Genomic DNA, 16,284 nt, shown 5'->3' with positions numbered 1-16,284 from the left:
GGTTTTGAGAGAAGAGGTTCCAGCCTCCCAGGCCGACGGCCTGGTGTATGATCTGTTAGGGCAAAAGTAGTGTAAAGGTGTGGTTGGGATAGTGGTATGTCTGTAGGGGTAGATGGTGGTGCAATTTCCTTTTTTCCTCATTTCCTTCTTTTTGTGAACAAAGGGTCAATGCACTTTCTGAACTGTGAAAAGCAGCAATACGCAACAAAGCGTCTAGTCTGACGGAAAACCACATGAAGAAGAAGACAGTTTGCAGAAACTTTAGTTATTTAGCTAGAGCTCGTGTCAGTGAATCAGATAGCTGAAATCTGAAGACGAAGTGTGGGACTTAACAACAGAACAACAACACATGAGAAACAATTAAATTAAAAAAGTAACTGTGTTTAAAGTGTACTGAAAGAGAATGTATTGTGAGAATGTATTGTGCTGCAAAATGTGCTTTATAATTTGAAATTCCTCCGGTAGCTAGCAAGCTAGCTAGCTAGCTAACTATCTAGCTATGCATAGATGGGAGCACAGTGGGGCTGCTTGTGCTCATGTCATGGCCCTACGGCTGTGGCTACCTAGCTCCAGGCGATATTTGGATTGTGAGAAGCATGGCTCTCCAACTCTGTTCCTGGAGAGCTACATGTTGCAATTGCACCATCAACCACTTAGTTAGCTAGCTACCCGCCTGACTAATTATCCATCTCCTTTATAATATAGCTGTCATTTGTATTGTAGCCTGCTCATCTTCCTTTTTTTCACAGCTGTCACAAATCCTGTTGTGCCCAACCAACCTTGATTTTGTCATAACTTCTGTGTTTTTTTTGGCAAGTTGTTGGTATTATAATGTGTCCTTTTTTGATATCTTGACGTGGTCCAATTTGTACAACTCCAAATAAAACAATCCTAAGTACATCTGTGCTCCCATTTGACCATGTTTTTTAAAATCCTTTGAATGGTACAACGTTGTGATACTCTCAACTCATCCTGTGGTATAAGCACATTCATAAATGTTTTATTAGACATCAAATGACTGTCACGTTACGTAAGGTGTCTCTACACACTATAACGGCATATGACATGGTTATGACCACCATCATTCCGTTCCATGTAATAATGTGACACAGAGGTTGGTAAATGGCATAACACCCTGTAATATCATCTGGTATGTAGCCTCTTATGTAGCATGTAATAACATATGACATAAGTTGTCATGCAGACTGTGTAATAGCAGCTGTTATTAACAGTGACATAAGAGCATATGACAACAGGACAGTCATCAATATAACACCCATTATGACTCATTTTATAACATCTTATTTCGTTACTTATAACTATTTAAAATGACATATCACAGCTTATAACAAATGTTGTGTGATATACATTTGTTATAAAGGCTTTATGAATGCATACATAAGGACACCTACAGTAAAGTGTTATCATCCCCCCCCCCCCTTGTGTTAAAAGCAAATAGCCAATTAGGAAGATGAAGCTGTATTGACTTATTGATTGATTGGGTTTCTGTTGCCTTGCCAAATCCCCTTGCAGAAGACATTATAGGGAGCAGTGAGCTGCATATTTCTTCACCACCCCTCCCTCCTTCCACCCCTTGCCTCATGAATGAAACAGGAAGTGGGTGATCAATTACATATTCAACTTACACAAAAAAGAACAGTCTGAACTATATGTAAATGAGCTCACCCACTTAAGTAGAGCATCCGAATGTTGTTTCGTTGTAATTGACTTACTTATGTCCAGACAAAAATTCAACGGCTACAACGTATTATGTCATGTGGGATATTCAAAGTGTGCAACTACTGCTACTACCGCCATACCAGTGTGAGATCAGCAGTACTGGTAAACTCGGCCCTTTAAGGATTTAAAAAAATATTTATTTTTATTTAAAAAAAATATATATTTTTATTTGATTTATTTCACCTTTATTTAACCAGGTAGGCTAGTTGAGAACAAGTTCTCATTTGCAACTGCGACCTGGCCAAGATAAAGCATAGCAGTGTGAACAGACAACACAGAGTTACACATGGAGTAAACAATTAACAAGTCAATATCACAGTAGAAAAAAAAATGTCTACATACATTGTGTGCAAAAGGCATGAGGAGGTAGGCGAATAATTACAATTTTGCAGATTAACACTGGAGTGATAAATGATCAGATGGTCATGTACAGGTAGAGATACTGGTGTGCAAAAGAGCAGAAAAGTAAATAAATAAAAACAGTATGGGGATGAGGTAGGTAAAATTGGGTGGGCTATTTACCGATGGACTATGTACAGCTGCAGCGATCAGTTAGCTGCTCAGATAGCAGATGTTTGAAATTGGTGAGGGAGATAAAAGTCTCCAACTTCAGCGATTTTTGCAATTCGTTCCAGTCACAGGCAGCAGAGAACTGGAATGAAAGGTGGCCAAATAAGGTGTTGGCTTTAGGGATGATCAGTGAAATACACCTGCTGGAGCGCGTGCTACGGGTGGGTGTTGCCATCGTGACCAGTGAACTGAGATAAGGCGGAGCTTTACCTAGCATGGACTTGTAGATGACCTGGAGCCAGTGGGTCTGGCGACGAATATGTAGCAAGGGCCAGCCAACTAGAGCATACAGGTCGCAGTGGTGGGTGGTATAAGGTGCTTTAGTAACAAAACGGATGGCACTGTGATAAACTGCATCCAGTTTGCTGAGTAGAGTGTTGGAAGCTATTTTGTAGATGACATCGCCGAAGTCGAGGATCGGTAGGATAGTCAGTTTTACTAGGGTAAGTTTGGCGGCGTGAGTGAAGGAGGCTTTGTTGCGGAATAGAAAGCCGACTCTAGATTTGATTTTAGATTGGAGATGTTTGATATGAGTCTGGAAGGAGAGTTTACAGTCTAGCCAGACACCTAGGTACTTATAGATGTCCACATATTCTAGGTCGGAACCATCCAGGGTGGTGATGCTAGTCGGGCGTGCGGGTGCAGGCAGCGAGGGGCATTGGGCCGATAGCACCAGTGACGCCGTCTTTTAGAAAAATAGATGCACAAAGGAGGATGGATATCCGGAATGAAAGTGACAGCATGGGACAAATACACGCAAAGCTGTTTCTAGTATCAGGATTTGATTGTACAGTTATAAATGGTACTCTCTAACCTGGATTTCCTCCCTAAATGCAGGATTCAATTGTTGTTTGATTTTTTTGAATTATCAGCCATTACTATATTGCTATAGTATAGTTTCTATGTAAAAGCTAATTCTACAGAAGGGTCATCCCTCTTTGCAACCTTCTGAGGACTTTACATCAGCCATAAGTAGCTTCTCACCCATCAGAATTCTTAACTTGTGCTTAACTTAATAATGCGCTGTAGTAGAAAGAGATATTGATTACTTGTTGGGGTCATACGTCTGTGGCTTTATCGATAGTTAGGCTATCTGCAGGCATGGGTTCTTGAGGATGTCAAATATACAGTACATCAATCTAAATCGGTCATCATATAATGTTTTTTTTCTTCTGCTGTAAAACTATTTGACTCACTTTAGTGGTTGGATTGATATATCTGGGAGCGCCTTTTAAATGTGTTTGCCATCAGGGTGTATGATTGCGTCACAGTGCAGTAAATGGATCTGACATTTACCCTTTACAATCAGAAAAAAAGACATTGTATCTCCTCGCCACCCAAAAATGGCAAAACTCTGACCTCTAAAAGATCATACAACACAATCAGACCATCTGACATTCCTAGACTGTTTCCAAGACAATTTCCTCAACTAGCAATTTCCGAAATAATATTCTGAACCGATAACATGGTGATCATGCAAACTGAGAGAGCAGGTGATAATCAAACTTCAATAACATCTCCCCAACATAGTGGTCCTTAAGGGGCATGTTGCTGCTGAACTCTTTTCCTTCCTTTGTCCTATCATTGTGCTCATGAGTCATTTAAAGATGTTGGATTAAAACCATATCACCTGACATAGTCCTTTACAATCCTACCCGGAATTGAAAATGGCAGATTTGGGCACTGATAAGCGCCTAAATTGGAACAAATTAGTTGTACAGTAACTTGCTATAAATTACATCAGAGCTCTGGTCTCTAAGCTTCACAGTGCTGACTGACAGCCGTTCTGAATTTGAGCACAGCACGCGACAAGAAGTCGCCCCAATCCCTCCTGCTAATTGAAAGTTTTGCAAATGTTTTGCTGTCTGAGTAAAGGAAATGCTTTATATTAAGAGGACTCTGTGTATTTTGAAAGATGAGACATTGAGGATTATAATAAATACCGCTTTGATGTCATACAAGCAAGCCAAACACCTGCGCACTTCACATTTCCATAATCATAAAACTCATGTCATATACAATGTCAACGTTTTTGATCACTATGTTTGATGTACAGTTACAAGATTACATGATGTTATACCCTGTGTTGTTCTGAACAGAATGAGCCTATGTTTGGTAATTTTGGTGCGCGTATGCTCTTAGAAAAAAAGGGTTCTTTGGTTGTCCCCATTGGAAACCTTTTAAAGAACCATTTTTGGTTCCAGGTAGAACACTTTTGGTTCCAGGTAGAACCCTATTGTGTTGTGAAGAAAATTTGCCGTGGAACACGCACCTGAATGCACTCATAACTCCTTTCTACACTCTTAGAAAAAAAAGGTTCCAAAAGGGTTATTTGGCTGTCCCCATAGGAGAACCCTATTTGGTTCCAGGTAGAACCCTTTTTGGTTCTATGTAGAACTATGCTGGGTTCCATGTAGAACCCTCTGGGGAAAGTATTCAACATGGAACACAATAGGGTTCTACCTGGAACCAAAAGTGTTCTACCTGGAACCAAAAATGGTTCTTTAAAAGGTTTCCAATGGGGACAACCAAAGAACCCTTTTTTTCTAAGAGCATACGCGCACCAAAATTACCGTCTGTTTCTCTGAATTGCTTTATGAAAGCCCTACACGGGAAGACAGTATTTTATAACTTGTCTAGTCTAGCTTGGCAATAGAACAAGCTTCAAATGATGATGCCCACCTGACCCTGATTGTGATTTATAATGGTCTGTTTTTGGATTGTGTAAACAACAGTAATTGTGTGATGGCTGGGATGCAGGGTTGTGTTCCAAACAAAACAACTACAATTGTACTTGCTCTAGCTCCTCAACGGCACAGCTAGGAGAGCACAGAAAAGCACCTTGTAGTTGACGACTCTTCTATGAGTCACTAAAGTGCATTGAAATTACTTAGTAACTGAGCACACCTTGGAGAGCTGTGTGGCCACTTGAATACACCAGTTAGTCCTCTCACTCAAACAGATGTGATGTGTTTGTCTTACGTTGCACCTACCCCACATTCTCCAAGGATATTCTTCTCATGTTACTGAATGGATCCAGAGTATTTTCGGATTTAATGTTAAATCACATGATAACATTCGGTCTTGTGTCAGGGGAACTGTTTTGTCCTAATCTTTGGTCTAATAATTTCCCCATAATGACATTTTCCAAACCCTTTCAATTGCTACCATGCATATGCATATGTTTTCATATTTCTTCCGTTATAAACATTTAAATGTAGCCCTATCCATATGGGTCCATCTTCACGAGTGTAAAGGGTTAAATAAAAGTCTGAATTTGTGGCAACAAGATGGCATACCCAAAACTTTGGATTCCGTGTTTCAAAACTTACAAAAACGGACTTGAATGATCATGGGCATTCAATATCAAAGAGATTTAGATTCTACATAGCTTGAAAGATAGAATGATAGTCCCTGGAACATCTTATTACTTAAAGCAGTGTGAGTCACAATAAATCCCAACTGTACGACATTGTAAGCATCCTGAGACGGTGGTGATCTCACTGCTTCACCTTTGTTCAGCTCAGTCTGAGTGAAAGGGGATGTGAGGTAGGCTAAGAAACAGATTTCCGCTAGACAGCCACCTGATCTCATCTGACTGATCAGCCCGCTCCTCTCTGACTTGTATGTGCACAGTCGGGCACAGAATCCTCAGAAAAGTAGGATGGACGTTTCAACTTCAAATATGCCAATAAAATTACAAAGAGCGAAACTAATTGTTCAGCGTGTTAATTTAGTGGCTACAATTGTTGACGGAAGTAAGTGGTCCGGCCTGGAATGGCCAGTCAGCATGTCTTTCTTTACCCTACGTTGACATTTTAAAAAATGCAAGCTATTCTTTATATGGCACATAGTAAAAACAATTGAGTAAAAGTGGAGTAGGAATTATTAGATGGTTTTTGGACTTTCTAGAACTCATTTGAAGGTATAACCCCGAGGAGAAACGACAAGCTGTATTGAGGTAAACTTAACTATATAAAAAAAAGCAGGGCAGACATCGAGGTAGTTTCTGATTAATAAAAAATCCTGCAGTCCAAATATGTGGGGATAAACAACATGTGACAGGTTCACCAGTGTGAGGTGAGTAAGACTCAAAGACAGGGACAGAGACTGTTCCTGAGTACCCTAAGCCTACTAAACTAGTCAGCTTTTAACCATACCCCCAAACCCAATCCACACAAAAACATACTACACTCGACACAAAGGCTATTTGTTGTCCACCTCAAGTGACTTTCCTTCCATTGTTCAGTTCATTGCCATTGTGAGGAATATAGATGCTAAAACATGCCTTGGAGGGCTATTTTTATTGTATAATGTGTCCACCAAGTCAAGGGCACGTGTACCAGTCTGTAAGTACCAGTGGGCAAACAGATCCCTCGGTCAGATGAAAGACGTCTTGCTGCAATAAATGCGTCACATTCTCTCCTGTTATTTAATCCTGATTAGCATTTTTTTACTTCATTGTTGAACTTTTGTGTCTCTACGACTACAGTTACAAGCTTAATTGCATTTTGGGTTGACAGAGTGCAAATGAAGATCCCTCTGCTTAAATGACTTTGTGGAGGAGGACTCAAAACACACATCACTCATTCCAGCTTAGGTCTGCGCAACATTGTTTATTGGGAAATAAATCAAATGTAGGACTTATCTACCGGTAGTTCTAGGTTTGTGCTTGCATTGTGTGTACCACTGAAAACCACTGTGATTTTAAATATAGTGGCTGTCTTTGCCCTTGGTTGCATATGACCTCACAGAACACTGCGCCCGCCCCCCATCATCCCCCACTCTACCACAGACGCGCTAGACTTTAGGGCTAAACCAGGAAACTGTGGCTTTTCCTGGGTTATTAATTTCCAACATGGCTGCCGTTATGACTCACCGCTTGATACAAACACATCTTTAGAATAGATAATGCACATCCTTGACCTCTCCTGGAGTCTATTCTCCATCCATGAAAAACATCATGCCTTAAGGAAAATACTCAAAACAGAGCGACCAGTATTCTCTGGTGCAATCTGCTACTACATTGATGTGGCATGTAGTCAGGGGTGGTGCTCATACATAATGTATTACTAGCTGCGGTAATCACTCATGGGGAGTGACTATTGGAGGGCCATCAAATGGAGATGCTCGGGCTACACATTTTGTGACCCCCCTCTTCCTTTTGAAAAAAATACACTTTAGGACAAGAATCCTTTCAGTAATGATAGCCTGTACATCTACTAACTGCATCAAATGCCAATCGCCACTGTGTTCTCTGATATCATTTGTTTAGCAGTGAGCATGGTGACATTTTAGGGTCAGGGAGGATTACTGTCTCCTAGAAACTTGACAGAATTGTCCTAATATGGAATTGTGTAACATAAAAGATGCATACTTCAAATAAAAGACAACGTAAAAGTGGATGAACGTTTCAACTTCAAATATGCCAATAAAATTACAAAAGCCGCTACAGATGCAAATATGTCAAATGTATTCAGTACAGCAGAACTGCTAGGCAGTGACATTAAGACAGAACTTCCCTCACACAGATTTTAACATGCAGTTATTTTCCTAACTATGATCATTTCTGAAATACATCCAGCAGAATTCGTTAGTGTCTCTCCCCACTCCCCTATACACAGTTCCGCTCTACGTTTTTTAAGTGGTGGTTTGGGCCATGCCCTTCAATGACTCAAGGACAGCTTAAGGCACAATAGAGGCAAGATATATCGCAACTTTCAATGTGGCATAATCTTTATTACAGCTGGCAAATTTTTATTTTGTTATTGCGTGTATTCTACTATCCTTACAACACGTTAGCCATATTAGCTTCCGTATCATTTGTGCTGAGGGAGCCTTGATTAACCCTTGTTGTCAAAGGTCATAGAAGGTTCACTCATTCATCAGTTGCTATCTGTGTTTGATTGTACCCATTTCGATGATGAATTGTTAAAAAACAAAGGCTTTTGATTCAGAATAGTTGGCTATACATTTCTCCTATTCCAGCACTAATTCTCAACAGCCTTGATAAAAATATGAACAATGTCATCTTAAAGTTGTTTCATTGTTATTACATTGCAATAACAATGTTTTGCAACATTTACGTATGGTACTGTATAAGCTGAGCTAACCGTGTTGCTAATGGAGACGTTTGGGACTTGTTAGTACAGGTGAAGGTTCAAAAGAGTATTCACACCGCCCTTGACTTTTTGCATAGTTTGTTGTGTTAAAAAAGTGGGATTAAAATGTATTTAATTGTCATTTTTGTTCAATGATCTACACAAGAAACTCTGTAATGTCAAAGTGGAAGAAAAATTTGAACAGTTACGAAAAATTAAACACTAATATATCTGAATTAGATATGTATTCACACCCCTGAGACAATACATGTTAGAAACACAATTGACAGTGTGAGTCTTTTGGAGTTTGCACACCTGGTTTGTACAATATTTGCACATTATTATTTTTTAAATTCTTCAAACACTGTCAAGTTGGTTGTTGATCATTGCTAGAAAGCCATTTTTAAGTCTTGCCATAGATTGTCAAGCCGTAAAAATTGTAACTCGGCCACTCGGGAACATTCAATGTCATCTTGGTAAACAACTCCAGTGTAGATTTGGCCTTGTGCTAAATTAAGTAATTGTCCTACTGAAAGGTGGATTCGTCTCCCATTGTCTTTTGGAAAGAAGACTGAACCAGGTTTTCCTCTAAGATTGTGCCTGTGCTCAGCTGTATTCCGTTAATGTTTATCCTAAAAACCTCTGTAGTCCTGCCGATGACAAGCATACCCATAACATGATGCAGCCACCACCATGCTTGAAAATATGAAGAATGCTACTCAGTGATGTGTTGTGTTGAATTTGAATTCAGGACAAAATGTTAATTTCCTTTTTTTGCAGTATTACTTAACTACCTTGTTGCAAACAATGCATGTTTTGGAATATTTTTATTCTGTACAGGCTTCCTTCTTATCATTCTGTCATTTAGGTTAGTATTGTGGAGTACAGTAACAACAACGTTGTTGATCCATCCTCATCATAACCATTAAACGCTGTAACTGTTTTAAAATTACCATTGGCCTCATGGTGAAATCTCTGAGTCGTTTATTCCTCTCCGGCAACAGAGTTAGGAAACACGCCTGTATCTTTGTAGTGACTGGGTGTATTGATGCACCATCCAAAGCCTAATTAATTAATTTACCATACTCAAAGGGATATTCAGCTCAGATATTTTTCTTTTTACGCTACCATTCGGTGCCCTTCTTTGTGAGGCATTGAAAAACCTCCCTGGCCTTTGTGGTCGAATCTGTGCTTGAAATTCGCTTCTCGATTGAAGGACCTTACAGATAATTGTATGTGGGAATACTTATTGACTCAAGACATTTCAACTTTTCATTTTTTGTATACATATCTAAAATGTTCTACAAACTAAATTCCACTTTCACATTATGGGGTATTGTGTGTAGATCCATGACACAAAATGTAAATGTAATCAATTTTACATTTAGGCTGTAAAACAACTAAATGTGGAAAAAGTAAAGGGGAGTGAATACTTTCTGAAGGCACTTTATATACATTACCACAGAACTCTACAGTACAGGAAAAAGCCTGTCAATGTAAAATAAAGGTGTGCTGTCTAGGTCGGAGACGGAGTCAAACACTCCTTTCCTCTAACGCAATCAGGGAGTTCCAGCTTGTGTCTTACTAAAATCCCTGTTTATGTGGGACACATTGCATGGTAGCGAGGTGAATGCTGTTTTTCTCACTCTTAAACTTACGTCATGTCATACATGTGGTGAATATGAATGCTAAATACATGGGGTGAATATGAATGCTAAATACATGGGGTGAATATGAATGCTAAATAAATGTGGTGAATATGAATGCTAAATACATGTGGTGAATATGAACGCTAAATACATGTGGGGATAAATAAAGCAACACAGGGATTCGAGGCACACAAAGCTTTAAGCAAAACAACACAAAATATACAGTAACTGGAATAACAGAATGTTTTGCTAATTCTGCATTGGACACAAAGATGTTACTGGATATGTTATAAAGCTGTATAAATAAACTCACTACCTTACCAAGTAGGTACAAATTGGATGCATGTATTGCATTTATGGCTCTGCCAGTCAAGGACACAACTGTAAATTCCGGTGTTCCTCAAGGTTTCATTTTAGGACCACTATTGTTTTCACTATATATTTTACCTCTTGGGGATGTCATTCGAAAACAAAATGTTAACTTTCACTGCTATGCGGATGACACACAGCTGTACATTTCAATGAAACATGGTGAAGCCCCAAATTTGCCCTCGCTAGAAGCCTGTGTTTCAGACATAAGGAAGTGGACGGCTGCAAACGTTCTACTTTTAAACTCGGACAAAACAGAGATGCTTGTTCTAGGTCCCAAGAAACAAAGATATCTTCTGTTGAATCTGACAATTAATCTTGATGGTTGTACAGTCGTCTCAAATAAAACTGAAGGACCTCAGCGTTACTCTGGACCCTGATCTCTCTTTTGACGAACATATCAAGACTGTTTCAAGGACAGCTTTTTTCCATCTACGTAACATTGCAAAAATCAGAAACTTTCTGTCCAAAAAGGATGCAGAAAAATGAATCCATGCTTTTGTTACTTCTAGGTTAGACTACTGCAATGCTCTACTTTCCGGCTACCCGGATAAAGCACTAAATACACTTCAGTTAGTGCTAAATACGGCTGTTAGAATTCTGACTAGAACCCCAAAAAATTATCATATTAATCCAGTGCTAGCCTCCCTACACTGGCTTCCTGTTAAGGCAAGGGCTGATTTCAAGGTTTTACTGCTAACCTACAAAGCATTACATGGGCTTGCTCTTACCTATCTTTCCGATTATGTCCTGCCGTACATACCTACAAGTACGCTACGGTCACAAGACGCAGGCCTCCTAATTGTCCCTAGAATTTCTAAGCAAACAGCTGAAGGCAGGGCTTTCTCCTATAGAGCTCCATTTTTATGGAATGGTCTGCCTACCCATGTGAGAGACACAGACTCGGTCTCAACCTTTAAGTCTTTATTGAAGACTCATCTCTTCAGTGGGTCATAGGATTGAGTGTAGTCTGGCCCAGGAGTGTGAAGGTGAACGGAAAGGCTCTGGAGCAACTAACCGCCCTTGCTGTCTCTGCCTGGCCGGTTCCCCTCTTTCCACTGGGATTCTCTGCCTCTAACCCTATTACAGGGGCTGAGTCACTGGCTTACTGGTGCTCTTTCATGCCGTCCCTAGGAGGGGTGCGTCACTTGAGTGGGTTGAGTCACTGACGTGATCTTCCTGTCTGGGTTGGCGCCCCCCCTTGGGTTGTGCCGTGGCGGAGATCTTTGTGGGCTATACTCGGCCTTGTGTCAGGATGGTAAGTTGGTGGTTGAAGATATCGCTCTAGTGGAGTGTGGGCTTATATCTGGATTACTTCTCCTGTCGTATCCAGTGTCCTGTGTGAATTTAAGTATGCTCTCTCTAATTCTCTCTTTCTTTCTCTCTCTCGGAGGACCTGAGCCCTAGGACCATGCCTCAGGACTACCTGGCATGATAACTCCTTGCTGTCCCCAGTCCACCTGGCCATGCTGCTGCTCCAGTTTCAACTGTTCTGCCTGCGGCTATGGAACCCTGACCTGTTCACCGGATGTGCTACCTGTCCCAGACCTGCTTGTTTTCAACTCTCTATAGACAGCAGGAGCGGGTAGAGATACTCTTAATGATCGGCTATGAAAAGCCAACTGGTACAAAAAGTGGGGTAAAAAATGCAGCCACAAAACCAATTAAAATTTTAAAAAGCACACACATTTTTTTCTCTGAATAAATGTCTAGTGTCATGCAAAATGCTAGTGCCTTAACAGAAATGTTAAGGACATTGAGTGAGTGAAATATTTTGGTCTTGGGAGAACAAATCAATAATATGTGTATGTGTGTATGTGTGTGTGTGTGTGAGTCAATGATAGAGCGCAATATTACTTTTATGAGTAAGGAATTGCACTGACATCTCTGTAGCTTATAATGCTTAGAAATACGTTTTTGAATAAGAAAACTATGCCTGTGCCTTTTCAACCCACAGAATGTGTCCCTTCTCAGCAACCACTACCCCAGTTTATAATCAATAACATTGGAACATATATTGTGCAGCAACGCACGCGCGCACCCTCAACCGAAGGTCTATCAGCCGATTCTTTGGTTTACACGGGAATAGTCGGTATAGACATGGAAAATATAGCCGGCCAATCTTTTGCTCACTCACACGTAGCACATTCGGTAAAACCCGTGCAGACACGGCTTGCTCAGAGCAGGACGATGTAGCGCGCGACGTATACGTCACTGTGATGTTGATGATTACATAAAACGTAATTATTACCCAATCATATAACATCTGTTGCGAGAATTACGTGATATTCTATCAATATAATATAACATTAACAATATTATTTCCATAGAGTTTAGACTGACGGTAGCGACTATTTATCAATTTCACTTCAGATGGCATAGATTATATCGGGAACGTGAGGGGCTTGGGTTGGGGATACAAAACCATAAATTACAGTTAAAGAAATAACGAAAATTCGTCTCAGAGAGCAAGATAATCTACAATAATGAGCACGTCTAATAAACGCTCGTATGGTTCGTTTGGACACGAAAGCATCATAACCGAGATATTTTTTGTAGCCTAGTCTCGTTGAATCTGCAGTGGGGCAAGTGCCTAGTGTCTGACTGAGTATGGATCTAGCTGTGTTCAGCGTTTCAGTGGGAAGGCATAGAAGGAGGCACAGAATTCGTGCAAGGTGATTCCGCTGACCAGGGGCTATCTCAGGAACGGTGGCACAATCACAATCATGTGCTATAATGTTCACAGCAGTATAGCCTGTATTGGCTCTACATTTGGATATAATAAATCACACACAGGCACGCACGCGCGCTCGCGCACACACACACACACACACGCTATAGATATAGGTGCAGAGCGGCAGTTAGTCCAGGCGTTTCCTCGGATATTTTATTGATCTCCAGACGTTGGGAGGTTGGGCTACGCCAAAAAAAGGCATGCATGCTTCGGGCCTCATATTGATTTGATTCCCTTGAGGATAGGAGACATTTGTTTTTCAATTAAACCTAGACAGACAAATTGCACAAATATATGACAGTGGCTATCCTCATGGCATATATCTAGTCACTGAATGTGTTGTAAACCAGTATGCATGTGGTTTTCCAATGCAGGGAAAAATGAAACCCTGGTGCAGATACTGCCATTGCATGGTGTCGCCAAAGCGAACCCAATTGAACCCTATAGACGCATAGTTGGGAGAGAGCTAAAATGATGTCCTCCTTGGTCGAATTTGGGTCTAATACAAGCAATAATGTAAACTATACCCTATTATGGAGGCCAGTTATAAGAAAACGTACAATCTCATAATATGACCCCCCACCCCCACCGTAGTCGACCCCGTCCCACTCGTATAAAACGCTCTCCCCATCAACTATCTAGAAAAAGATAAATCCGATGGGTTGAGGCAATTCTGAACAAATATTTAGTTCTACCAAGGGTTGAATAAAAATCCTTAACGGTGTTTGCAAGGATTGCTAGACTAGGAGCACTCTGGGCTAGGATAGCTTTCATCCACAGTATTTTACCACTATTCTGGGTAGCTGTCCATCCAATAAGCATTCATAAGCTTATATTGATTCGGGTTATTTCTAGCAGTAGACTATTTATGGTAGATGAGTTTGTTTTATATGCTTGCCTGCCTGCAATGCTAATAGCCCTATACTAGTTTATCAAATCACTGCATTTTAACGGACCTTTAATAGAGAAGTCATCTTTTTATCATGCTTACATTACGTGTATGATCATCAGTGCACGCATGCGGGCACCACTAGGCTATTGACACTGATGGGAAGACACATTCGAATGCGTAAAATATAAATTAATAGCCTAAAGGTATCAGCCTCTGTATTTTCGGTAAGAACTGAAACCTCAGTGCACATATTTGTTATGTTTGCCGTGAGCTAGCGCTCAGCAAGGAGATGTCAGACGCTGACGCCCGATTGCGGTGAGGATTCGGAAGGGAGGAGAGAGTGGGACCAAGGGAGGAGGGCAGGAATGGTAGAAATATATAAGCTTACACTTCGTAGTTCTTGTGTACGATCCTTCATTGTTTCCCCGCCGTGCTGGCTAAAATATAATCGCCTGGGTTTTTCCGCCTCGTTGTCTTCTTATGTCTAAAGGTCCGACAATGTTATATTTTCTTCCAGTATTCAAATGAGGGGGTAGGCTATGAGTCTCCCCTGTGCGCTACCTTCTCTGTCTTTTTTCCCTTTTCTCTAGTCCCCCCTCTACCGTGCTTGTGCGTCCTCCTTGGCGGTGCAGTGTCGCCCCGCAGCGCGCTCCGACTCCAGAAAACGAATGCGATACGAGCGCGGTACTGATGCTGCAAAAAAAAAGAAGCGATGCGGAGGGATGGAACTCTGTGCGCACGCGTGGTCTCCATCTCTATCACTTTACCTGCTACCCCTCCCCCTCCGCCCTTTTTTCCCTTCGGTGTCTATCCGCAGCGCGTAATCGGTCGGCGCCCCATGCCAACACAGTGAACTGTAGTTTGTTTTCGGTGAATTAAAATAATTTGGTGAAATTCAGTCCCCAAGCATGGAGACTGGGTAGGGCAACGGAAACCCCAGCCACCCTTCCCAAAGGAGCGGTTTCCACAAGGGGCTCAGGGTGGTCTTTAGTGGCAGGCAGAAGGAAGTGAGATAATCAGAGGATGAGGTGATGTTACTCCCATTAAACACGTTTTTATTTATTTATCGGAAGCCACCCACTTCAATGCACAAGTGCTCTATGTATGAGCTGTCCACCACAACCCGGCAAACGCCATCATAATGACTGGAATAGAAGTCAGCTGTAGGTTAAAAGGCAATGTAGCCTAATGATTTAGAGAATTCGATATCAGACTTGACTTTCTGCTTTAATGTTAGGCTACAGCAGACTGTTTTACTGATAGTCCTAGATTTTGAAAAGCTTAACGTAGTTGTATACTTTTAAAAACATTTTTTTTTTTACAGTTATTAGATTGTAATACGTCTAGACCTGCATTATAATAGCCTATAACCCGAGGCAAATGCCATCAACATTGTTTCAATATTTCAGATATCTTTGTTTAATTAAATTAGAATAGGCTACCATGTTAGATTGCTTTATAAGTTTACATCTTGGGTCCAAGTTATCATGTTGTATACTGTATTCAGTGTCCTTTCCCCCCAAACCAACAGGAGGAGTCATATTACTAAACATAACATGAGTATTGTCTCCATTTCCTCACATGAAGACTCAATTGATCGGAGTTGTGCACTCACATTCCATATTGACAGTTTCCCTGAATGGCCCCTGACTGTTTGAGCATAGCCTACTGTAAAGAATAATCAATAATAGCTCCTAATATTATTCAATGCCTCTATTCAAGGAAATGTATGGACTTCATGTCCTAATAATGTACATTATATCCTCATTCACTGGAATCATTCGTCTAGCCCAGATGACCCGACCTGTGGCTTGGCATGGTCCAGTACTATCTGTAATACTCCTCAGTTTTAACTCTACAACCAATGTACAGTAACAGGTACTGGAGGTTAGACCGAAGTTGTTAGGCTACCAATATTAAAATGGGAGAAATTCAAAAGGATAAACATATACTATCTACCAATTAATCAGTACCTACAGTTTGGAGTCATTAAAAATAGTTTTTCAACCTCTCCACAAAATTCTTGTTAACAAACTATAGTTTTGGCAAGTCAGTTGGGACATCTACTTTGTGCATGACACAAGTAATTTTTCCAACAATTGTTTACAGACAGTTTATTTCACTTATCTATACTGCATCTTCACTTCACTGTACCACAATTCCAGTGGGTCAGAAGTTTACATACACTAAGTTGACTGTGCCTTTAAACAGATTGGAAAATTCCAGAAA

General features: G+C 40.6%; 1 protein-coding gene across 1 annotated transcript in view; it reads right to left on the bottom strand.

Moving 5' to 3' along the window:
- Nucleotides 1-14,588, bottom strand: part of LOC100136181 (syntaxin 1B) — a 61,490-nt gene extending 46,902 nt beyond the window's left edge. The window contains 1 exon segment of the mRNA NM_001124457.1: nucleotides 14,444-14,588. Within this exon segment, the coding sequence (NP_001117929.1) occupies nucleotides 14,444-14,473 (30 nt within the window). The 5' untranslated portion in view covers nucleotides 14,474-14,588.
- Nucleotides 14,589-16,284: the final 1,696 nt, after the last annotated feature.

This window comes from Oncorhynchus mykiss, chromosome 13 (genome assembly GCF_013265735.2).
Source record: "Oncorhynchus mykiss isolate Arlee chromosome 13, USDA_OmykA_1.1, whole genome shotgun sequence".
NCBI lineage: Eukaryota > Metazoa > Chordata > Actinopteri > Salmoniformes > Salmonidae > Oncorhynchus > Oncorhynchus mykiss.
Note: the sequence above shows the minus strand (reverse complement) of the source record. Positions and strands in the feature narration are given on the sequence as shown.